The sequence below is a fragment of the Anastrepha obliqua genome, chromosome 3 (genome assembly GCF_027943255.1).
Source record: "Anastrepha obliqua isolate idAnaObli1 chromosome 3, idAnaObli1_1.0, whole genome shotgun sequence".
Classification (NCBI taxonomy): domain Eukaryota; kingdom Metazoa; phylum Arthropoda; class Insecta; order Diptera; family Tephritidae; genus Anastrepha; species Anastrepha obliqua.
The window spans coordinates 52,174,233-52,200,764 of record NC_072894.1 but is presented as its reverse complement, the minus strand read 5'-3'; the positions used below and the strand labels follow the sequence as shown (position 1 = coordinate 52,200,764).

The 26,532-nt window shown below is 36.1% G+C and overlaps 2 protein-coding genes across 4 annotated transcripts in view; one reads left to right on the top strand and one right to left on the bottom strand.

Moving 5' to 3' along the window:
- LOC129240878 (bestrophin-2-like) overlaps nucleotides 1-16,824 on the top strand; it is a 61,355-nt gene extending 44,531 nt beyond the window's left edge. The window contains exons 7-11 of one of the 2 annotated variants that reach the window (XM_054876930.1): nucleotides 11,702-11,941; nucleotides 12,013-12,325; nucleotides 14,806-14,904; nucleotides 15,127-15,204; nucleotides 15,281-16,824. In XM_054876930.1, the coding sequence (XP_054732905.1) occupies nucleotides 11,702-11,941; nucleotides 12,013-12,325; nucleotides 14,806-14,904; nucleotides 15,127-15,204; nucleotides 15,281-15,918 (1,368 nt within the window). In that variant the 3' untranslated portion in view covers nucleotides 15,919-16,824. Of the gene's footprint in view, nucleotides 1-11,701; nucleotides 11,942-12,012; nucleotides 12,326-14,805; nucleotides 14,905-14,967; nucleotides 15,205-15,280 lie in introns of both variants that reach the window. The other variant, XM_054876929.1, reaches the window with a different exon arrangement.
- A 5,661-nt stretch (nucleotides 16,825-22,485) lies between these two features.
- On the bottom strand, nucleotides 22,486-23,405 carry LOC129240665 (serine protease 1-like). 2 transcript variants are annotated; one of them, XM_054876595.1, is made up of 3 exons: nucleotides 23,352-23,405; nucleotides 23,116-23,270; nucleotides 22,486-23,050 (listed from the first exon to the last, which is right to left on the bottom strand). In XM_054876595.1, the coding sequence occupies exons 1-3, from the start codon at nucleotides 23,403-23,405 to the stop codon at nucleotides 22,486-22,488; spliced, it is 774 nt and encodes a 257-aa protein (XP_054732570.1). The 2 variants fall into 2 exon arrangements, with proteins under 2 accessions (XP_054732570.1, XP_054732569.1); XM_054876594.1 differs by having other exon boundaries at nucleotides 23,116-23,405.
- Between the last annotated feature and the right edge of the window lie 3,127 nt (nucleotides 23,406-26,532).

The window sequence follows — 26,532 nt, the reverse complement described above, 5'->3', positions numbered from 1 at the left end:
CGAACTTTATATAGCCGCTCACAATTTAGTAAAATTTAAATTGTGTTTACTTGACAATGAGAGCCATAACTTGTAACATCAGACGGACGAAAGCATATTTAGTACAAATAAAATAGTGAGTGTGACTTCTATCTGATCTTAATAATACGAGTATAATATTTATGATTGATCTAAAAGAGGTGGGGTGCACGTTTATTGGAGATTTATTGATTCGTTGTCGAAATTCACACAAAAAATCGCGCTTGACACCGCTTATTTCATTATTTGTATTAAATTTTTTCGCTGACGCCGTTGGGTGTTTTCTTCTATATAAAAAAATATCGGGCACTCATTATATGAAGAAAATGCACAACACCGCCAGCAAAAAAAATTGAAAATTCAACGCGATTTTGGAGACACTTTACACTTACCCTAAGTAATACAATATGGACTCTAGAACTGCATACTCTACGTGATTTGAAACTTGGATTTTAACAAATATTTAACCCATTCTACGACAAAAATAAAAAAATATTTAAATTAGATGAGAAACGAATGATTTTGAAAAAAACTCACATGTCTACATCAATCTCAACTTCTTTATGCTGTTGCATACCCGTACAACCATTATATGAAAAAAATTACAATACCCTTGTGTACAAGTGCGCTCGGGTATAAAAATGTACGCTATAACTTAAGTAATACTAATGAGCTTTTCTTTGTTGTAAATGCTCTCAAGTCAAGGTCAAGGAAATATGCGAAAAACGTTATAAATTGGAGTGAAGATAATTTTCGAAATCAAAACTATTTATTCTTGCAAAACTCTTAATCACTTTTTAAACTTTTATTTTTCCTCATTTGTTGACTTTGAAGCTGCGTGTTCGAAGTAAGTATCATTGGACTGTTAGACTAGGCAGCTCACTTTCGTACAACCTTGTCAGTTGAATACTGGAAAAACAAGAGAGAGAGCAAATCAAGAATAACTCCTGCCAAGCGATGGCATTTTGGGCTCGGAAGTGAATTTGAAAGAAAAACCTACTAACGACGAACACTGATGCGTGAAATATTTTGTAGCGCAAAAAATTACCAAAAACTAAAGTTAATTAAATTTTTAGTTATTTCATGCTTGCCTTTATTGCACTTAAATACGGTTAGTTATAAATCTGCATACTGGAAATTTTTCTAAATATTTTGGTACAAAACTCGTAATCGAATTATTAATTTGTTCAATATTTTTAAATTTTTGTTCAAAGCTTTAAACTCTGATTTATTAAATTTATGTCATTAAATAAACTATAACAAGCAGCAAATGCTTGTTAAAAAAACTCATCGGTATGTAAGTATTTCACATAGGAGAGTGGAGGTGGCATACAGACATACATATGTACATTCTCTAGGCATACATTGTTCGTCGTTTCGACGACGCTCTACATTTTATTACAGTTTACATTTTATTATTGTTTCCCCTCCTTGTTTTATTTAATTTTTTGCCGCTTTAGTAGTTGGTGAGCTTAAGTTGTGTGCGCACGTTAAGCTGCGCCAGTTCATTGTAAGCATCGTTTTAAAAAGCTTGCGTCGTCGGAACGACGAACAATGTCTTTTGCGTGACTTTTGCAAATAAAGCAATACTTTTTTAGGAGTTATTTTACGACAAAGCATTATTCATTAAATAACGAGAAAATTGAAAAATTTCTGGCTGATGACAGGCATTATAACATTATTGTACCGGATAAGGATGATGGAGCGATAGACGAACTTTAGTTTGGCTTGGGAGAGCTAAGTGAAGATGAAAATTCTTCTGAAGACTTTTCTTCAGACGAAGATATGATATCCCGTTGGAAACTTTGTGTGAAAAGCCTAATATATTCACATTTTTGAAAACGTGTAAAACCTCGTAATAAGTAGTCTACGCAAAAAACTAAGTCTCGTAAAGGGAGGTTTTTTTTAAGAGGTGTTATTTTGATATTCAAACAAAAGTGCTATTTTTTAATATAATTGATCGGATGTTTATTTCATTATAAAGAGAAAGGTATGCCGTTAATAGTGGAAAATAACATCAGGCAAATGATCCCTACGACCACGCTTACAGGACAATATCCATTTCATGAAATTTTCCATAACCGAATTGCAAAGTGGCTGCCCTATGCCCCCGATAGCCTCACGAATCCCATCTATGAGGTCTTGAATCGACCCTTGGCTGTCGGCGTAGACCTTCTCCTTCACGTGGCCTCAAAGAAAAAAGTCACAAGGTGTTAAATCACAAGATCTCGGTGGCCAATTCTGATCACCTCTTCGAGAGATAACACGGTTCGGAAACTTTTCCCGTAAAAGATCAATGGTTTCGTTGCTTGTGTGGCACGTAGCGCCGTCTTGTTGAAAATGAACGATGTCCAGATCAATACCATCCATTTCCGGCCATAAAAAATCGTTTACGATCTATCCTGTTTAACACCTAACACCTGTTATTGGAAAACCCTTTAGATACGGACAAAATATTATGCATCAAGTGCATGGCTCTACTCGCTTGTTCGAAAATATTTTGGACCCACTAAAAGTTGGGTCATATAGATTTTTTAAATATTTGTGTTATATATTCCCATAGCATAGTTCCTAGGTAGAACAAAGGGCCTCATACTCCCATAATACTTATGTTACAATTAGGATAGAAACCACTTAGCCTCTTAAAATTTATGAAATATTTCCACTCTACACCCATTCAAAAGCAGTTGAATAAAAAACTTAATGTAGTAAATATAAAAAACCGGCTCCACAAAATATATCTACCTACAAATGGCAATAGCTGAAGAAGATGATCCAGCATCCAAATGGCGAATAACTAAATCTTCTTGTGCCAAATATCAAAAAGGCTTGTGTGGTGAGCATAAAACTGATATCTGTGTTTCATGTGCAAAATAAAGTTTAAAATTCATAAAACAGAGCTTTTATTTTAGTCTTAAGCATAAGATGCACCCTCGAACTAATTTGTGAAATTTAATATGATTAATGTTACTTTTTCATATAATTTTGGCAGAGGCTTTGAACCAAAAATTAAATAAAAAAATTTAACATAAATAATTAAATTTTTAAGTTTAATAGTACATTAGAATAAATTAAGACACATTCAAATTATTAAAAAGATATTCCGAATAAAAAATGGCATTTTTATTATATGGTGTTTGGGTCTAGCTGCAAACTGCGATAAGTTTAAAAGCTGGTGTCGTCCTTTCCGCGAAGAATGTCTTTACTGTGCTAAAAATATAAATGTCCTTCTAGGGAAATACATATATTTATGTACATTCCCTCACAGCTTATTTCGAATTTTTTGTAAAGTGTCACATAGAATACAAAAACATGTCCACTCACTTCAATGTAATGCAAAAATAAAAAAAAAACAAAAACATACAGAGAATTCACGTCGCAGCTTAATTGATATAGTTAAAAAAGAGCAACTATGTATTTCTAATTTTTAAATTTAAAGGTATTTAGTACTTTGATGGGTATCCTTTATTAACAATTACTGCTTGAAGTCTACGCGTCATGGAGTCAATCAATTTTTCGTGTATTCTGGACTAATGTAAATAGTTTCACTCCGCCAAGTGTCGCTTTTTTAAGATCAGATTTGTTATGCATGTCATATTTTCTTATATTTGGCTCTCGATGAGGTTCAAATCCGGTGATTGTGCAGGAGTTTCAGCACATATGTACTGCATACATACTTATATGCTTACAAAGATATAAGACATTTTTTTTAATGCATTCCGTGAGTTGTTTACTGGAAATATTCCCGAAAGTAGAGCACAATTTAAGTCCCACTTCTGTTGTTGCCAAATTCCAATGAAACAACAAAAAAAACGAAAAATCTAATTGTCATCCAAACTTTTGCAACGAAACGTGACAATTTTGCATAGAAAATGAAAAGCGTCACAATAGCAGTGCTTTACTTAAACACACATACATAATACATACATACGTATCTACATATATGTATGCAATACAAAAATACAACAATACATACAAAAGGTATTATAATTTTGTTCACAAAACGATTGTACGTAGCAGTATGAAAGAATCGAGATCAATACTAGGTTGTTCAATAAGTTTTGCGGTTCGACAAGAAAAACACAATTGTATGATGTGAAATACACTTTATTGTTCAGCAAAGTCTCCCTGAACATCAATACACTTATTCCGACGAGATTCCAATTTATGAATTCCATCCCTGAAAAGTGAGAATTTGGAAGGGCTACAAAATATGCTTCTACAGCTGTTATGACCTCATCATTAGATGAGTCAAAAACACTTTTCCACGCATGAATTTTTTAGAGCTGGAAACAGATAGAAATCGCTTTGAGCCAAATCTGTTGAATGCGGTGGATGATCCAATATTTCGAACTTTAATTCATGGATTTTAGCCATTGTCAAAATGCTCTGTGGCATTGTCTAGATGTAAAAAACAATTTCTTTTGTAAACTGGGTCTTTTGCCACACATTTTTGCCGGCATCTAGTCTAAAAGTTTATAATAATACTACGAATTTATTGTTTCACCCCTTTCCATAAACGAAATTCCTTTCATATTACAAAAAACTGATGCTAATAGCTTCTCGGCCGATTTTTGAACACTCATTTGGAATACGAAAAACCAGGTTCACCCCACTTTTTAACCTCATGTTTTGATTTAGGATCATGGTGATAGACCCAAGTCTAAATTCGTGTACAAAATCAAATTTATTCATTGAAAAATGCTGAAAAGTCGGAATCGAATGTGTTCTTGTCCCATTGTTATTCATTTTCGGCACCTATTGTGCACACAGTTTTCTGAAATCCGATACTTTAGTCAAAATATAGCTTATGCTGCCTAATGAGATACCTAGTTCTTCTACTAAATCTCTTGCAGTCACTCGACGATTTTCCAACGCGATATCCCGTAATTTTTCTAAGATTTCTGGTGTTCTTGCAGTTTTTAGACGTTCTTGACGTGGACCGTCTTCAAGGCTTGTACGACGATGTTTAAATTATGCACAGCAAAATATGCACTGGTGGTTTGTAAAAAGTTAGATTTTTTTTTAAATAAAGGCTTTAAGTTCTTAACTTTCAGTAATTATTAAACGTTGCTAGTTTGAGAACTTCCACATGATAGAAATAACGTTTTGACTTTTCAGATCATAAAAAAACTCTAACTCCGTTAGAGTAAAATCTAAGTGCGGAATGAGTTCTGCCGTTCGTATCGATTACTGCTGGGCGAAGCTTCTCAATATCGGTCCTATCGATAGTCGTGTAATCAGGACTAAATTAGTTCTGAAAAATCCACAATAGATATTGGTACTAAACGAGGCTTCAGTCAGGGTGACCGTGTTTTCTTTAACCTGTTGTTGGAAAAGATCGTGTGAGCCGCAAAACTTAATTGCTCAGACACCATTTATTTTAAAATCTTACAATTCCTACCATATGCTGATGATATTGACACCCTTCGGTCTTAAAAACCGCGCTGCTAGTTCTGTCTTTTCCAAATTGGATACAAAAACGAAGCGAATAGGTCTTGATGATGAATGAGAACAAAACGAAGTACCTCCTGGCTTCAAACAAGCAGTCGGCGCTCTCGCGTATCGGCATTCACTTCACTGTTGACAATTATAATTTTGCAGTTGTAAGATATTTCGTTTATTTATGAAATAGGATCAATACCGATAATAATATCAGCTTTAAAATCCAACGGATAATCACTTTGGACATCCGACCAGGCGTCCCTCGGAGTGCTTGAGAGAAAGATTCTGCGAAACATTTTTGGACCAACCTTAGCACGTTGACGAGTACGAGTATCGCACATGAGTGAACAATAATAGACGTAGTGCAACGAATAAAGATCCAGAAGCTACATTGGATGGGTCATGTCATCCGAACGGTACCAGCTGGTGGTAACAGTGGAACAGGAAGGCCTCCTTTACGTTGGAAAGTTTAGGTGGAGAAGGACTTAGCTTCACTTTGTGTCACTGGCATGCTTTGTTAAACTCGTGCAATTCGCTTAAGTGGTTATCGTGCCAATCAAGATGAAGAAGAAAAGCCGCTTTTAATAGCACGCCTGCCATAAGTATCTCTAAATTTTATATCCTTTCTAGAAACTCATACTTATTGTTTTTGCCATGCCCATTAACCCCATTGAAAATGGACAGTTCCTCTCCAAAACATTCGAACACAGCGAGGGTCGCTTTTAAGCAACGCAATTCACTTTCTTTCAGCTTCTTCAATATTATGTTAGAAAGTTGTGAGTTACTAGTTTCAGCCGCAGGGATACCCTACAGTTATTTTAAAATTAGGCCACCACCACGGACGATATTAATATCGATGGCATCTCCTACAAGAGCTTTCCAACTTACACAAGGTGGCAATGAACGCAGTATACAAAGAGTCCTTAAGCATTGATAGAAATCGCTTTTGCTTCATATGTACAAAAAAAGGGAACCCTACTGTAGCAAAAACGAAAGATTTCGATAAAAAATCGTTGATAATAAAGTACTAACTGCATTGTTTCATTCACAATTTGATACGAAAAGTAATTTTTTCACATAAAATATAAAAAAGGCGGTTTTTGTTAATTTCATTGTTAATTTTTGCCCCACTGTACGTGGCTGTGCGGGGTCTACATATCAAATATTTTCGTTTCAAATTCGCGTTGGCGGTGAATGACTGATGGTAATTCCGTGTGCGTACTCTCACTCTTATAAGCGTGCTTGTTAGCCATATTAGGAGCACATTGAATGTTGTTACATAATAAGTGGAACAAAAAGCGTATGAATTAGTATGCACAAACAAGCGTAAAAAACTCTTTAACTCTTCTTCAATATGAGCTGCACTCGCCTATAAGGTGGCGACTGGTGGTGGCCAAAATATATGCAACCAGATGTTTGTATTAAAAATGTAGTATTTAAATACCTTTAATTCGTTTTTAAAAAGGTACTATTTATAATATTTTTACAAATTGGCACACTTTTAATTAAAAAATTATTGTAATATTATTATTATACTGCTTATTCAGGTCGTAACTAAAATAAAATAAATAAAATGGGCGGCCGCCCAATAGTTTGCAATTTGCTCCAAATTTGTAGTATTTTGCCCCTTTTCATGATCTACCACTGATTTTTATTTCAACACTTTTCGCCAGCAGTTTTTTTATTGGCTTTCACAGCAATGAATCTTAATGAAAGTAAATGCAAATGAAAATGATTTGCTCGTTGCACGTAATAAGTTTTGAAGAGTTTTTATGACTATAAGTTGAAGTGGCGGTATTTACACTTTTTGTATAGGAAACTTGCTTATGCAGATAATAAAAGCCGCTATTTTTATAACGGTACGTACGTAAGTGATGCTTGTATGCATTCAATCACACTTTTTTGATCAATTAATTGACACAAGAATTTGAATGAACAAGCGTAAAACTTATGCTTAGCTTAGGATGAAGCGCTAGTAGAGAGAAGTGTAAATTTGAGAGCGGTTGTTTTTGCTACGCTACTATTTATTTATTTATTGCGCATTTCATTTTCTTTTTAAAAAGACATACTGTAATTTTCGTAAAAGAAAGCAGACGTAAATATGGTTTTTTAATACGTAATTTACTGAAAAACTAAATTTTTTGGTCAATGAAGGTCCTAAGCCGATAGTCTAATTGAAAAATATTTCATGCATCTTGGATAAAAATTTTAAAATTTTTGAAATCGATTAACTATTATACATATATCCGGTGATAATGACAATTTATAGTAGTGAACCCATTTTCTCAGAACTCAAAAAATTTATATATATGTAGGTATAACGGAAAGTGTTCCACTTTCTTAAAATCTGCCTTCTTATTCGGAATCAAGCAAAAATGTTATGTTCTGGGTTAGAAATTTTATATTTTTTAATCTACTAAACTTGTCGAAAGCTTCCGCTGCTTCGGCTGCACTATCACGGTAGACGGCGGGGGAGGTGAAGATGCCAACTGCAGGCTAAACAAAGTAAAGACGACGTTCGGACGAATGCATACAGTATGGGCGAGTTTGGTAATAACATTAAGTAGTTCATTCAACATTCCTTTTCTCTTCAAGGCTACGGCCTACGCTCGTCAAGAAACACTAGCATTTCAAATAAATGTATTCTACTGCCGACTTTGCCTTGCTTGCGATCATTAATGTTCAATTTTCAACAAATACGTAATAATGGTATAAAATAGAATAGAGGGAAAGCGCATTCCCCAATATAAATGCAAACGCTAGAGTAGATTCTTTAGAAGATTTTGTAGTTGAACCAAACGTTGTTGCCTAATAGAAGCTATACTTGTCAGAAGAAAAGTAATGGCTAAATTAAGCAGCACTACTCTAACAAGACAGGTCTGCAGAGGCACACCTCGAGAAGGAGTCCTTTCCCCTCTTGTTTGGATTTTGGCTGTAAACACTAATGCTGAACTTGGAGAGAAGGAGTTGCCAAGTGATGATCTAGCAACTCCGGTTAAAGGCAAATATCTCGTATGGATATTCTGATGTCTAGCATGACTGGACGAAGAGTAGGGGACTAGATATAATCCTCACAACAACTGAACTAATTCTCTTTACAAAGAAATATAGGCTTCCTATAATCTCCCCGCTAGTTTTCAAAGGTGTGGAGATTACTTTGAAGGCAGAATGTTAAGTACTTAGGACTCATATTAGATAGGAACCTCACGTGGAAACCTAATATTGAGGAAAGAGAAAAGAAGGCCAACGTTGCATTATATTCTTGCAAAATGGGTTTTTTTGTTGTTTTTTTTTTGGAAGGAGGGTGAAATCTAAATGTCAGAAACATCTCAATGGTGCCGTCACACCAATGATATTTGGGGCACGCTTCAACTAATACTATATATACTAATGGAGGATTGCACTTCGGCTAATTCTACCCTGAGACCTCAAAGGTATAGTTTGTGGATAGAGCCGCGTTTATGTCCGAAGGCACTGTGTTTATAGGTGGTACCAAAGTAAAGGAGACATGAGAAAACTTGCAGTAATGTTATCTTAACTTACTACCGTCTTGTCTTCTGTACGATACTGTATTGAGTGTTTCACTCAAACGTCTGTGCTTGTTGTCGATTCGTCAGAAACGAACTAAAACGCTTTGCGTTCCCAATCAATGTGGCGAAGTCGCGTCATAATCTTACCTGCGAACGTTTGCGCTGCCTTCCACTTACCGCTGGTTGCGCACATATCTCGTATGAGGGTGCTGGAGGACGGTTGATGACCCAGGGCTTTCTCCAGTACAGCTCGTTCCTCTCTAAAGCGGTCGCAATAAAACATGGCATGTTCTGCGTTTTCGTCAGTATTCGGGCAGTTTGGACAGAAAGGGTTGTGTGCCAGCTTAAAACAGCCATGTCCGCTGAGCAAATGCGAAAGGTGATAGTCGGTGTCTCTATGTTTTCTCATTAACCACTCATCAACACGTTGTACGTGTTTGTAGGTCTAACGTCCGCTTTGTGACTCATCCCACTCCTGCTGCCACCGGCCTATTGTCAGCAGTCGCTCCGCTGCTTTTTCTGCTTTTTCTCCTGGTGTGGGGGTTAACACGTCGTATTACACATTGGCTCTATACATCTGTAGAATACTTGTATGGTGGCCATCTGCTCAAAAGGTGAGTTAAGCTAAAATCACGAGTAAGGTCAAAAAAACAGCTTTTTTATGCATTCCTGGAGCTTTTAGGACTACCTCAAACAAAGCGCTCGAAGTGCCAATCAACTTGCCTGCATGTGGCCGCTATAGAAAGAGCGGCCTGTTTAGTGAGGAGTAGGTGGGAATTAAATTTCTGTACAGATGATTCCAAGCTGGACGATAAGGTTGGCTAAAATATATTTTCGAAAGAATTCGGAATTGAACCATCCGTTCGGCTGCCAGACTACTGCAGCGCCTATCAGGCAAAAGTTCTATGTAGATATAAAATAAGTGACTACTATAAATATATTCTCGGATAGCCAGGCGGCTATTAAATCAATAAATGCGCTTATACTAAAATCAAAAGTTGCACAGAAATGGCAGGAAAGGTATTACTCTTCAACTGCTTGGTGATAAAAGTATCCTCGGGATACCTATAACCATTAATAATTTAAAATTAATTATACAAGAGGCCAATAGGGCATGTTGAGATGAAGACAAATAAATAAGAAAAAGGCAAAAACTGCTTAGCCCTTCAAGAGAGGATATCTCGAAGCTCGTGGCTTGTATAACCGGCCATTGGCTCTTTGGCAGTTTTCCATGAATACTGTAGAAGTTGTAGAAATGGGGAAGAGGAAGAAACAGTTGACACTTCCTTTGCAATTATCCAGCCTTAACCTAAAATCAGAGCAGGTTTTCTTGGTAAATATTTTTTCAATTCTCTTATGAACTAATCCGGCTCTTCATAAGAGCTACAAAGTGGTTCCACAAAGTAAAACAATGAGGTTCACACATCGCACAGTGGTATCACAACAGACCTATTTTCATGAAAAATTTCCCATATTCCGTAAAATATAGTGGTAAAATTTCATTATGAAACTTTGCTATTTTAAGTTTTAAAATCGATTGGTGAAATCACTTTGAAAGTAGCGTAAGTGTATATATTGATATATTTATTTGAAAAATTTGAAAAAACATGGATATATGTTAACATTTTGCATTTTTTCAACAATAAACTAATTTAAATTTATAATGTAACTATTTTATAAATGTGATAAGCAAAAATTTATACTTTTAATGATTATAAAAGGACTTACATCACTCTCATAGTCAGAAAAAAGTAAAAATCTTACATTTTCAAAACCAATTTTTTTTATTAAATTTTTTTCAAATACTTCTGCAACAAGAAAAACAAAAAATAACAAAATAAAGAGACTTTATTTCGATATTTACTTTTCAACCAAAATTATTTATACTTACTCTTTACTATTAATACATTCATTCTAATACATTTAAAAATTGTTCATTATGGTCAAGTTTTCGAAAATAGTCATTATGTATTTAAGCGATATATGGTAATAAATCAATCATATCTGTACATTTTTCGAGTGGGATGCTTCTGAGAATGATAATGTGAATGCGTTAGTACTATATATATTTTCAAAGTTCTGGGGTCTCCCCATCAGAGTGAATTTAAAATACTCATTCTCACTAAATGTAACTTTATAGAACATTTTGTTTAAAACACTTATCCAACATATCTTCATCCAATTTACTTTTTCGCCATTAATATTTTCCCCTTCTTAACATCTGTTAAGGATTTTTTAGAAGCAAAATCAACATGTTTTATTTCAAGCAAAATAAAGTTTTTATATTTTCTTGGGGGATTGAAAAACTTTAAACTTAATTAACGCCAATATCAAATTTCTATTTTTTCCAGTCCACATATCGCTGTAACATGTTGTTGTATGGTTCCATTTTCTAAATGCTTCAATCAACAAGAAGCAATTTCTTGGATACCCCTGCATGGTTTTATGTTCAATAATAAGTGGGGAAAATCGAAATTCCGTGAAAAACTATGAAATTTTTAACAGATTTGTTTTGGAAAAAGTTTATAAATAAAAAATTCATAGTAAATTGTATTCATTTTTATCATTAAATAATTTTTTGTGAAAATGGACTTACACCACTTTCAAAGAAAGTGCTTACCCATGTCAATAAAACCTTAATAATTGAAGCATAATTTTCTATGCTTAACAATAAATTTCGATCTGACCGTATTTTAACTTTATTCCAGGCTGCCTATATGATTGTCGATGAGATGCACGAGGAGCATCCTGAATTACTGCGCGACCAGTATTGGGAATGCGTGGTGCCAAAGGAATTGCCATACACCGTCGCCTCAGAGCATTATAGGCGTGAAGAGCCCAAAGGTTCAGCAGAAAATTACAAAGTGAAGAAGGAGGATGCCATGTATGCGAATATTGTGCCAGGTGGTGGGAAACGTGGACTCGTCGATGATGTTTACGCAGATTATGTTAGTAAAGAAATTTTTCATTGTTTGTTTTTATAATTTGAAGTACCCTAACTGTTTGGTAATAATTGCAGGAGAGCGTTGATACACCTATGGTGGAGCGGCGCAAAAATAATTGGCTTGTACGTCAGCTCTCACGCATGGGTTCCATACGTAGCCAATCCACCGCCTATTCATCGAGCGGCATGGCGTTTAATCGCAATCGTCTAAATTCAGTTTACTCCAGCCCAGAATCGGGCATACCAGTCAACATACTACAGCAACAGCAACAACAGGCGCAGCAGCAGCAGCACGGCCAACCAACGCAAATGCAATCGAAGCCAAGTTTTTATGGCAAATTTGTAAATCGCAAATCGCAACGTGCTCAAAAGCAGCTTATCAAGCAAAGTAAGTTGTGGAATTACAAACATGTAATATGTATGTACGTGAGGGTGTGTTAGATGATAAATATCTACATTTTCACTGACAGCCAGGCGGCGATAAAATCTCTCACATAGCAGTCGACTACCTCTAAGGTAGCCATGAAATGCCGCACATCTCTTAACGAGATGGCTGAGTTATTTCGCCTAAATGTAATATGGGCTCATGGCCACTGCGATATCGAAGGGTATTGTAGGGCAGATGAACTAACGAGAGTCGGCAACAAACTGCTCAAGGAGTACATAGAATAAGACACTAACATGTAAGAATAGCGAATGAAAGATGGCGTAGTGAACCCACCTATATAATTCCACATTGTTATGTATCAGATTTTCAATGCTAAATACTGAAAATCTTAGCTGAGCCAAAATAAGCATAGTCTTAGCACACTGATTTCTACTATAGTGGGGCACTGTCTAATGGGATGACACGCCCAGAGGCTAGGCGCGCAGACACATGAAACTTTCAAGATGAAAAAGAGCAACAAGTGACTCAACGCCTTCTGTGTCACTGTTCTCCCTTGTCCAAATGAAGACTCGTCACTTTGGATAGACTATTATCAAATGAGTTAGAAGATATCAGTATTGTGGAATTAATGGATCTTCTAAGGTTTTTTAAAATGTAAGCCATTCATACATACATTTGTATGTATATATGAGCGTTTCACGAAAAGCGAAAACACTTTGCCGTGATGGAGGAAACGTACTCAGTTGCACAGTGTTAAAAAAATGGTAATCATTCAACCAAATCACCAAGCAGAAAATCCAATTTTTTAAAAAATATTTGAATAATGCCATGACTTTACGTGCTGACAAATTTGTATCGCATATTTTAGAATCGAATGTGGGTAACACAAACTTTTCCAAAAATCTTGTCGATCATGTGTTCTGTCGATAGACTTTCAATATGGAATTTAGAAAGCCTTTTGTTTTCTTGTAAACAGTGCCGGTTATAAAGGGTCTTTCAAAAGTGACGCCTTGATGTCAGTAGGAAATAATTCCGAGACGGTACCTTTCTTTATGTCATATTTGACACTCGTCAAGTAAATAGATGTGCAATGTGATACGAGGTGTATTCAAAAAGCAAGGTGAATTTTAATTTTTCTGGAAAAATATATATTTATGCATCAATCTCTATTGTATCTGCTTCAAAGTAGTCCCCTCAGACATTATACACTTTTGCCAGGGTTTTTTCCAATCTCGAAGCAGTTCTGATATCCACTTTTTAGTATATCCTTGAGCTCTCTCATCGATTCGGTTTTTATCTCCTCAATAGCCGAAAAATTCCGTCTTTTCATGGATCTCTTTAATCTCGGAAACAGGAAAAGTCGCGGTGTGCCAAATCTTGTGAATACGGTGGCTGTGGCATCATTAGTGTGTTGTTTTTGGCCAAATAATCTCTCACAAACAAAGATGAGTGAGCAGGTGCATTATCATGATGCACAAATCATTCATTTTTTTCCACAATTCCGGGCGATTCTTTCGTATTGCTTCAAGCAAACGGCGCATAACTTCAACTTCCTTATTTATTGTACGACCTTGTGCACTACGCCATGGTAATTTGATCGAATTTGGCGTGCTTTTTCTGGTTTTGGCTCTCCTCGACTCTTCCAATGTAGACGACGAAAACAAAGGTTTTCGATGTCATAACCAGATACCCATGTTACCCAGTTACCAAGTTGTGACCCTTTAAATTCAACAATTCCTGAGCGATGCTCATGCGACGTTGTTTTTGGTCTAAACTCAGTAATTTTGTAATGAACTTCGCTGCCACATACTTCATGTCCAAAATTTCTGAAATTCCCAAAATATTGCATGGTATGAGACAAGCGATATGCCGACATCCTCAGAAACCTCTCTAATTGTGATTCGACGATACTCTATAACAATTTTCTTCACTTTCTCAACATTTTCATTGGTTGTTGGTGTGCTGGGTCGTCCAGAGCGAGCTTCGTCATTCACATTTTTTCGACCTTCTGTGAAAAGCTAGTACCACTTGTAAACATTTTTTTTACTCAGACTACTCTCACCGTAAAAAACTGTCAACACTTCACGTATTTTTGAGCACTTTATTCCATTTTTTACACACAATTTTATGCAACTTGTGTGATCCATTTTTTTCGATAGCAGAAACTCGCTGAACACGCAAAACATTTGTCTTATTTATGCCTCTCACAAACAAACTAAAACCGTGAACATGTTTATTTAAAACATACATAAATCTCATGATCGGTGTGAAATAAGAAGATATGCATTAAATACAAAAAATTCTACTTACTCTCATGTTTCTTATATCCATATTAACTTTTTGACTACAATCTTCCTCGTCTAGTCTTTCCATTTCCAAGCCTTCAATATTCGATAATTTGTTAACCTTTTCGCACAACTATTTAATTTGCAATCATTAATTTTTCTAACTTCTCTCAATCCACACACAATTTTAATCAGATTCCAAGCTGAACGGTATGAATGCGAACGTTCCCAAAACACGTCCACGCATCCCCACGCCGGATGTTACCAAAGAATCTAGCGAAAAAGATTTGAATGGTAAGTTCAATAATTATACGCATTTTATTATAGCACAAACTCAAAATTTAATTGCACCCATAGCCACGAAAACCGTGATTATGGCACCACAATTGAGCACACAAACTTCCATGTATCCGTACACGAGCACCAACAATCAGGATGGACCCGTTTTGGGCACACTTTTGTTATCGCCCATTAAAGAAATGGATAGCTCATCCTCGAATAACACTCTGATTCCAGGGCATCCGTCGACAACGGCGCTGGCGCAAGCCATATTGCCGTCCAATATGAAGGATGTCAACTTTGGCATTGCCTCACGTACGTCACTTCTCATGTATAATCCGTCAAGGTAGAAAATAATTTGTACTTTTTTCTTTCTTTCACGATATTGCAGCAACGACGCCAGCCACCACCAACATTACAACGCTCTCCTTCCCATTCACAGTTACCACCAGTTCAGCGGAAACAATGCCCGCTGGCACCCTAAATATTATGCCTATCGGTACAACGCAAGTGCCGACCATCACCACCACCGCCAGTGGTTATGATGCCAACGATCTCATCACCACAATTCCCGTCTCGTTGGCCATACAGCGCACCCCATCGATGCGCTCCATCAACGATTTCAGTGGCAATGAAAATATGGATGTAACCCACAGTTACAATGGCAGCAATGGATCACCAGGCAATGCCAATGCCGGTGGCGGTGGCGGTGAATTTCTGGCGACTAATAACGCCATACTCACTATTAAGCCACTGAATGGTGGTGGCAATATATCGCATAATAACAGTTTTAGTGCCAACTTAAATCTAAATCTACAGGATTCATATATACTAGAGCGGAATGCATCGGTGCGTTCGGCAGGACAACCGGTCAGTGGGGTCAGTGAGGTTGCGCCAACAGCACGTGAAGTATCATTGGAGAGTAGAGAAGGAGAGAGTATGGGCGGAAGTGGGACGTCGGCGCCCTCGACTTTGGCGAAACGCACACCTGAGCCAGCTTCGCCAGGTACGAAGGAGGTGTATGTGTAGAAGATGAATGGAAGAGTGCACGGACGACAGTTTATGATTTTTTATTTATGGAAAATATTTGGATGAACATTCAGTTAAAATCATATATATTTATGTATTTGTAAATAACTAAAAATTCTTTCATATTAAATTTATATCTGCTATTTAAAAAACGTGAATTTTGCCCAAGTCAAAAAATGCAGGTTTCTTAAAAGATGCAGGTTTGCTTCGGAAAACGTGAAAATATTTATAAGAAATTATAGTTTTTGTATCTTTAACTCAATATATTTTAATAAAATTTCTACCATTAAGGTCGTGTGTAATGCAAAAATATGTGTATATTACGCTCGAATAATTTATACAAATTTACTAAACTGCGAAGTATATATTCACTTCATGTCCTTGGTCTTATTAGCTTTCTAGAAATCAATGGCAATTTCATTATTATATTAAAAGTAAAATAGTAATTTTAATTAAACACTTAGTATACCTACAAATAAATATTTGTAAATAAATGGAATCTCGAAAGGAATCAAAAACCGAATGTAATCTTTTGTGATATTTATCATATATGTGCATGCATATATTTATGTACATATGTATGTACGTATATCCACACACCTATGCCGTTGTATAAACAATATATACACACATGTATATGTATGTATTTGTCATGTTAAAAACGCATACATTCGCGTTATGATTGTTTGTGAAATTGTTGATCAACTTGTATGTTATTGATTTTGTTTAGCCATATATTGAAAAACAAGAACAAAACAAAAATAAAAAATAGATATTAATGTTGAAAATATAAGAATGTATATGTATGCTATGTGAGCTATATATTATTACCATATTTAAATTTTTTAATTACAATAATTACATATAACTGAAAAATATATCAATAAAGATCGGTTAAATCAATTAGTTAACTAGTCCAGGAACAGTTATTTAAGGGACATTTTTATTACTGCTATTATCCAAGTATACGTAATAATACGTTTCCACCAAGACAAATCCAAGGTTTGCAGATTTTTTCGTTTGAAAGGATTGTCAATTTTTGCACTGCGTGTTTCATGGAAATTATCTTTAAATTGTATTTCGCTGGTGCCATTCTGGTGCACATACAGTAGGGCGTCCGTTATTTACCAATTTGATTATTTTTCTTGCGACGCCCCCTAAACTTTTAGTTTTCCGTCTAAGAAAAATTGTCAGATCAAAATCAGCTCTTAATATTCAGAATAAACCTTGCCCCAAACACAATATAGGTATTTCCCATTTACATAACATGGGATTTTGTTACTTTTTGGAATAAACTTTTCTTTCCTAAAAAATTCCAAATAAAAGCAAAAATAGTAAACAAATCCGATTGTTAAGTAATAATATTGTTTTACCAGATTAGTATGATATTTTTTACTATATCCACCGTTTTTCATTACTTCTTCAAGCCGTCGACCCATGCTTTCTACAAGCTTGTGGCATCTTTCCTTTGGAATTCAAGTAAAGTACCAAGCCTCCTCAACTGCGGCCCACAAATAATGAGAATTTAAAAAATGTTTGTTAGCGTTTTTGACCTTAACGTCATTCCACAAATTTTCTATTGGGAAATTTTCTATTGAGACTAGGCCTTGCGCCGGCCAACCCAGTACATTAATTTTTTCTTTTCTGAGCCATTGCTTCACTGTCTCTGCAGCATGTTTTGGATGCTTCCGCCATCGTGTTTAATCGTCTTTTTTGTGAACTTAGCATTTAACGCTTGATTTTTGTACGACCTACAATAGTTCTCCCATCTGGTCCTATCCTATTTATTTTGGTTTCGTCGGTCCAAAGTATGTTTTTCCAAAACTGTACAGATTTGCCTTTGTGGGCTTTTGCAAAGGCAAATCGGTGTTTGATATGTCTTTTTGAGAGGAGTGTTTTTTTTTCTGCTTATACGGCCAAACAGCTGGGCTTCGTTAGGTCGCCTTCCTACAAGCTTTCTGGACACCAGTAAACCAGATTCTTGGTTTATTTCAAGCAATCTGCTTTGCTCTTGCGTATTATAGCTCTATCCACATTAGCATCAGTTTTTCGCGGCCTTGGTTTTCATTCCGTTTTTTTTTTTTTGCTTAGATAGGATGAGTCTTCCATAACTAAATTAAGAGCATTATAAACCATTTTCCGAGACCCCATCATCATTTTACCTATTTCTGCATAGCTTTTTCCGTTTTGAATCATACGGTATATAAGAGCTCTTTTTTCCGACGTGCAATGTTTTCCACGTCCCATTTTTAGTAATTACTTTAAAATTTTGTTTAAGAAACAAAAAATTATGCTAAAAATCGCTGAAACAATATTAAAGTTTTACTCTCCGCTGCACAAGTTAAAATGTGCTATTTTTGTGTCCACTTCAAAACATCAATAAGCATAAATAAAATAGAACGCAAAAAATACATCGAAAAAAACGGTAAATTCCTTGCGTAAATGTAAGCTTAATACCGGTAATAAAGGTAAACAAACAAATGTATTTGATGAACGCAGAGTTCGTACTAAAAACGTAATTTAACATATAAATTCACATTTGTGCTATTTCTCTGTCCATGGCTGTATATACTCGTACGTATATTTAAATTTTATACTCCAGCAGCCAATCAATATTTGCGATATTGACATGCTGCAAAACACTATTGCCACCATTTAATATTGTATTATTTATTCCATTATTTTTATTTTTTTATTTTCGCAATAGGTTTCAAACTGTTTTATGGTGACTCGTTAGCTTCTGGTCGATCCTGGCGGTCAACTTCGATGATTTCAGTGATTTTATCGACATTTTCAATATTATCGTTATTTTCTTTAACATTAAAAATGTCTAAACGGCATCCATTCACAATATCAACGGTCTGGCTTGCGATTACGCCTTTATCAAAGAAAAACTGAAATTTTCTCTCTGTTATCTTCTATTGTTAACACCCTGTAACTCGCTACTGAAATGACACCTAGATAACAAGCATAAACTTTAAATTATTCGATGGAAACTTTACGAGATTTCAATCACTACATTCATCTACCGAGAAAATAATGGATTTTTTTCCGCCCAAACAATATTAAAATGCATGCGAACCCAATACAAATACCCTGTGAAAGCTGCGTTTCAAATCGGTTTGGGTTATTGTATTTGTATTAGATGATGTTTGTGCTTAAACGCACTAGAGTCGGCATATCCAAAGGTTAGCTGCGGTGGAAATTTTGTGTCGAAGTTGCTTAAGCTGCTTGAGAACTGCTGATAATAGCAAACTGTGTTGACATTTCTCTTCAGTAAGGTTTGGCAATTGTCATAAATGGTTTAAACCCAGAACAATGCTTCGAATTGTGGAAATTTACTTTGAAAAAAAGGCCGTAATGTCGACTCGTCGTCGTACTCAACTTGTTGGCCTTTCTCATTCGACTACGTGGAATATTTTACGTAAGGATCTTGGCCTACGTGCCTACAAAATACAGCTCGTGCAAGACTTGAAGCTAAATGACCACGGTTTGTGGCTCATTTTTGCTAATTGCGCTCATTTAGATTTATAATTCTGATTTATTGGAAAAGTAGTCAAAAATTGGACTAATCGAATGAAACATGTAACTCATAACAGCGTCGGACATATGTACATATGCTGGATATCATTAAAAAAAAAAAAAAAAAGCCATGAAATTATCTACCAGATTATGAAACTAAGCTAAAAACAAACATTCATTCCAGCAATGTTTCTTTGTGGTATTATCATTTAAAATTCTCAAACTTAAAAAAACACCAGATACATATGTACATACATATATTCATAGACATGCATACATACCCTGCGATGAAAAATACTAAATTTTAACCAGAATACTACCAGCTAACTTTTCAGCTCAACCAGTTTGTCGTGGTAGCAAGTGGCTTGATAAAGGAATGAAATGTCAATTGTCCGGCCATACATTTGGAAAATACCATACCAGGTTTTTAAAATAATCAATTTTAGACCAATTGAAATATAAAAACAGGATGTTTTCCATTTCATTCCATTCCAACATTTAAAACATTGTATTTCATATCAAACGTATATACAGAATTTTTCCCTAAAAATAAATGAGACTTCCTTCAGATAAACAATAAAAAATTGTTTACACTATTAGTAAATCCTAAAAAAAATAAAACTAATTATTTATTAAAAAAAACGAATAAAGAAATAAAATTTTAAGTATTCACTTTAGGAGTATAAATAAAATTATGCTAGTTAAATTTCAGATTAATTTTTATGCGCCCGGAAACCAAATACATATTCACATTAACCCTGATATTATGTAATTTGTATGTTTCTTGGGGTCTAATCTGTGAAAGGTAGACTTAATACAATATTTTACAGTCTGCATTTTTTGTTCCTTATTGTGATCGAAAATAAAACACCCCATCATAGAACAGCTATCCGGCACTAACTATTCATTCATTCTAATGAAGTCTTTTGTAGAGTTTGAATTCTTGTAAACCAATAACCTCGAGACAAATTGATCACTTTATTACCGGTATTATTCTAATCAATGAATACTGCTCAACTGCTTCACCACGCATTCTAAGACATCCTCCAGATACACTTTTGCCCTGCTCTTAACCCCCTTTTTGCAGAAATGAAGAGATGTAATGTCCTTAACAAACACTCCCCACCAAATCATTACGGAGGTTGGATAGTGGCCACGCTGAACCCTTGGAACAAAATTTTTTTTTCTCGTTAGAAGTTTAAGCATAGATTTTGTCGTTGTGCTTATTAAAAACTTCTTCAACAGTGAAAATTTTCTCATCTGTGGAAAGAATATTTTCATGGCCGTGGAGCGCGTGCCACCGAAGAAGCTGCTTGGATATGTAGAGTCAAAAGCTGACTAGTTGAGCGACGGGAGGCTTTCATGCGGAGATCAACTCTAAGTAGACTCGACATGGATCTGGTCGATGCATTCATTTCCCTGACCATGATTTTCTGCTTTCTAAGGGGATTTCTGCGAATTCTTTCTCGAACGTCTTTTATGGCTGCACTCGTTCGAACCACGCGAGGACGATCAGTTCATTTCTGTGACAGACAGACGTTTGGGAAGAACGATTGATCGTGCGGTAAACAAAGATTTTTTAAGTAATTCGTAAATCTAACTTGCACTCTTCCCACATTCATATATTACAATCGTGCAATGCGATTTTCCTTAGCTCCCCACTCCATTGTTAATAAGCGAAATTTGCCCCGAAGCTGAGTATAGTTAATGAGAAGACAATGCATTCGAACAACTTTCTTCTGGGAATTTGTGCTCGCCGTATGCATTGTAAAATTTGTCACAAAATGTATGGCAAGTCTAAAATCGGTTGAAAGTGTTTATAAAGCAGAGTGAAATGTAAACAAAACGAAAAATATCAGAAACACTACGCCACCAACTTTTTTCTCAAATACGATTACAAATACAAGGTTTGCCAATTACGTAATCTTTAGTAATTGATTCATGGCGTTTATTGAAAAAGTGAACCGAGTGTGTATCAGTCGTTTGCTATGTTCCCACGATCAATACTCAGACAGCAATTAGGATTTCCTTTGTCGGTACACATCCGTTATCGCAACACATATTGTGATTGTAGGTAAAGCAGTTTCGCAAGTGCCTAAAAATATGCATCCTAAAGCTAAATGCTTAAATTAACTGGTGAAGCCCACGTTAATTCATCATAAAGAGTTATATGATGATTTGGTTAGTATTCCGGGTAATTGAACTTCATGTAATGAAAAATACAGTAATACCTGGATATAGGTGGATGATGGAATTTTTATATTTGGTACTTTAAATTTAGATGATCACTCTTTCACAACTCGACTGCTTTGTTGAGAGGCATCAACTGAAGTTCCCTATAATCTCTTTTAAATATCAGATATTCAATTTTTGCTAGATCCCGCAACATAGTAAATAAATAGTTTGAGTTCGAATTTGGGAGATCCGAGTGTACGACTATGAGAAGAGTACAAAAGACATTGGTTTATATAGCCTCCAGATCCGGAGCTCCGAATAACATTTTTGTACGGGTTGACAGAAGACATTCAGTACTTCCTAGGCGACTGCTTTAAACTTCGAAGAACGCACCTCCAATTTTGAGAATCTGGACCATTTTGGCACATTTTTTTTGTTGAAAAGGTTTAGATTCGCCAATGAAACGGGACGGTTCAAAGATTATTTGATATAGTAATAGAGAAAGCTTTTCCATACGCCACAATGGGCCTCTGATGTCGCCAAAAGAATTTTCTTTAAAAACAGCCCATCTAAATTAGTGGTTAATTCATTAAATAAAATCCGGTATTGACGTGCTTATATAAAATAAAAGATAATAGCTTTTGAAAGAGGAAGCAAAGCAAGCAGCGAAAGAAAGCTTAGGCAAATTTAAAATATGTTTAAGGATTAAACTGGCGTTTTTTTTCATACCAATGAATATTTTTACTTTGTAACCACTTTAAGGTCAATATTCTTATAAATTGTAGATTCCCATCACTAACTCATTCATTTTATTAAAGTAAATACGTAGCCTCAGTTGAATTTCTCAAATGCATCAATACTTAATTCGATTTAGTATGAAACTCCTGTATGTTCCTTGATCCATTTTAAGTACTTGGTCAAACGAGTGAATGTGATTGGATAGCCCAACTCGCAGCCAATGCTTGCCCCGAACGAGGTTAAACCAACTTGAATCATAGACGATTCCAATACTAATGGACCACCAGAATCACCGTTGCAGGTGGACTGACCACTAGGCGTCGCAACACAAATGATGGACGATCGCACAAAGGAACTTCCATAGGACTTAGCGCACAATGAATTCGAAAAGACTTCTAAGGTGGCAAACATCAAATGTTTGGTGACTGAGTTGCTAGAATCAGAAGTGCGACCCCAACCAGATGCAACAACTCGCTCACCAATATAGGTTGAGTAGGAATTGGCGATGGAGGGTAGCTGGACTGCACTAATTTTACTTGTATAAGGTGTATATGGGATTTTGATGAGTGAAATGTCATTTCTCAGGGTTCTTCTGTTCCAGCTAGAATGAATGATAACATCGGCTTTGGTAACTGTGTGTGTAAATTCGGGAGATGTGCGTTCAGTAGCGCCCAAATAAACTGTAATTTCAGGGATACTGTTGAGAGAATATATTTTGAAAATTAATTTTTGATACATAAAAAATATACAGAGTTGTCGTACCTGTCAATGCAGTGCGCAGCTGTCAAGACGTACGTGTTCGAAATCAAAGAACCACCACACCAGGCCGAGGAGACAGCATTCGATTTCAGTAGAAGACCAACTTGGTAGGGAAATTGACCAGCAGTAGCCTTTTCCCCATTAGTAATCCGTCCATTCGGTTCGATATTATTAGTTGATTCAACGATATTGGCTAACACTGGCGATTCAATGTGGTGCGGGGTGAGTTCCACTACGCTGAAGGCGTGTGCAGCGCCAGCAATGCATAAGGCGAAAATGCTCAGAAGCTTCATAACTGCAACACAAATTTTAAACGAATAATTTTTATCCACGTGGTATCGGGTTTTATATACTCAAAGACTTCTACATATGAACGGTCCAAGCGATAAATGACAGATACTGCAAATTATAGTTAACAAGTAAGGAAGGCTAAGTTCGCTCCGCCAAGTAAAATTTAATTCTTGCTGGCTTTTCATTTTTGGAAACAAACAAGCTCATATGCAATGGGAATTATAGCTTGTCGCATTAGGAACGGAAATTTAGTATTAACATTTTAAACGTGATGCACTACAAGTAGCACTTGCCGCCAGAGCCAGACATTTGCAGAGAAAGTGCTCAACAGTCTCTTTCACTGCAGGATCCCCACAGCTTCTGCAATAGGGGTTGTACGGAATTCCCTGCTTCTCCGGATGAGTACCGATTACCCAGTGACAATGAGTTTGGAAATTTAATGGCGGGGAATTCCCATCACCTCAAGCGTTCTGTTTCTATCGTCTTGAGGCTATAGTGTTTTTGAAATAGCACACGATGGGACAGACTTCCATCCGTCTTGCGCTTTTTTTAGAAAGAAATTGTGCAGTTTCCCTTTAACAACGGTCAAGGGGACACTGATGTCCGAGAAGGGGACAATTGTAATCAGAACTCAGATAAAGGAAATATTTCCTGAACTTTCGAGACGTTTGAGTTTCTCCTTACAGGAGTTTACCAGAAGAGAGTTGCAATAAGGCGACGACAGGGCTTTGATTGCAGGTTGTCTATCACAAAAAAATATTAGTGTCTCCCTCCCAACAGCGATCCCTAAAGCTGCTCGTTTCCGGCAGTTTAAAGGAGACTGAAATATTGGCTGATTTAGGGATAACCACCGCTCCCATTCCAGATTCCATCTTTGATCCGTCATTGAAAACAGAGATACCTATATCCGAGTCGACTCTCCCATAGCATAACCCTCAAAACCCAGTTTGCGGATGGGGAGATCAGTGCGAAATACAGAGAAGGAATGTCGGATTAAATTAGAAGAGATGCAATACGTGTAGAAAGTTAGGGCAAGTTTTATTAAATGATCATCGATAAGAACGATTTTCCACAAAATGTTTTCCAAAATTTCATCTCCTCGTCTATTTTGGGACTTATGAAATTTGAATAGTTTTGCTGTACTTACTTTAACAGATATATCATTTTTGTTTTTTTTTTTTCTTTTTTGAATCTACTCCATCGCCAACCTACTTTGGATATGGAGTAATATTTATATTAGGTTTCATTCAAATAAATAAATTTTTGTCAGAGTTTCCGTGCTCACGGGCAGGCGCGCGGAAATACATGACTACGTCGACTCCTTTGCATCATTCTGATTATTTTGATACAAATATGTCTATATCTCACTCGATTCCTTTATGATGTTACATATCACCCTTTTATGAACAAAATTATAATACCCTGCGGCACAAGTGCGCGGGTATAAAAATCTACAGTAGAATAAGGAGAATGAAAACGCGCTGTGCGAGTTTGTGTCTATTATCTGTTCACAAAGGTATCTATTATTACTTTTTCAATTTTTCAGTGATGGTGTGTATGTCCGGTGAACATATACAGGGTGCATACGATATTTGAAAACAAGCGTATATATACTTATAACTTACCGAAATCATAATTTTTCTTTTTGGTATTTTTCAGATAAGACATGCGGGACTACAACTTAACTCAAGAAATGAAGAGACAAACAGTTATCGTCGCCATACGAGTATGTGCAAATCGCACCGATTTATGATAGAATTCTCTAATTTTCTTAAGTACACTCGTTCACGTGCGCCGTGAGTTAAAAACATCAGACGGCGGTCCAGAATCTTTTGCAAAACGCAAACAATTTGAAGTACTTATTCAACAGGTTAAAGCGATTATTGACGAGAGCTTAATGTTTCTGAGGATCTTATTCGCCGAGTTATCCATGAAAATCTCCGTTATAAATCCTACGTTATGAGCAGAAGATTGTGTCTGAGCAAACACGACGATAGCGACTTATCTGATCAAAACCACTTCTAAACAAAATTAAGCATCCTGAAGCGCCTGAGATGTTATGGCTTTTTTTAACGAATGACAGATACAAAATTACATACAGAGAGATGACTTCTTTACCAAACGATTTGGAGCGAATTCTGCTGCATATATCGAGATTCTAAAGACAGTAGTGAAACCACAGATTGATAGTGTACGCACAGCCCACAGCACGCAGCCCAAACATTTCAGAACGGCTCTGGTGTTTGGCACAAAGCGATGACGACACAAAATTGGATGGCTTAAAATTTCCATGACCACATATCACCGAAATTATGGCCGCCTAACTCCCCAGACCTAAATCCCCTGGATTACTACGTATGGGATGTCGTTGAGCGTGAAACCAATTAGTATCCTCATACCACCATTTCATCTCTGAAGGCTGCAATTAATACCGTTATGGTCTATATAAATAAGGAACATTTCATTCGAGCATGCAATCGTTTCCAGGCCCAGATCGAGGAGATTATTGCAATGGAAATTTTGTTGAATAATTTTATAGATCTACGAGTATAAGCTAATTTTTTGTAAAAAATTCATGCAGTTTCATTTAATGTTGTTCAAAATCAAAGCAATGAGTTTTACTCTCAAGTTGTCCTCAAATACCCTACGCACCCTGTAATGCATGCTCTGCGCTTTTTGGGAAACACTTATTGGGTATATTAAAATTTAATCAGGCGGTTTGAAAATAAATAACTTTTAATTAAGAGATGTCGATATTGGCCCTCCTATGCGGATAGATAATTTACGATTATAAAATTCAGTTGAAGTTTCAGACAAAGGCAAATAGAATTTTTTAGACGTATAGAACTTTTGATTTTAGTGACTATCAAACTGGCTTTCTAGGTAGATAAATACGTGTTATTGACTTCTTTCTTTAAGATAGCGTATTTTAAAATATATAAATTCCTCAATAATCAAAAATCGTCCAAACTTTCCATTAGGGCTACACTTTAGTTGGGTGGCAGGCGAAGAGAGTTTGGGCGTGGCACATCCTACCACCACCACCTGGAAGGACATCGACCAAGATGTCTAATTATCAAACTCCTAACCTGATAGGGTCCCTATAAACCCTATTATTTTGCAGAAAAA

Coding starts and splice junctions, on each gene's coding strand:
- LOC129240665 (XM_054876594.1), bottom strand. CDS start 23,405: ATGAAGCTTCTGAGCATTTTCGCCTTATGCATTGCTGGCGCTGCACAC. Junction 23,051..23,115: donor GCTGCGCACTGCATTGACAG/GTACGACAACTC, acceptor TTCTCTCAACAG/TATCCCTGAAATTACAGTTT.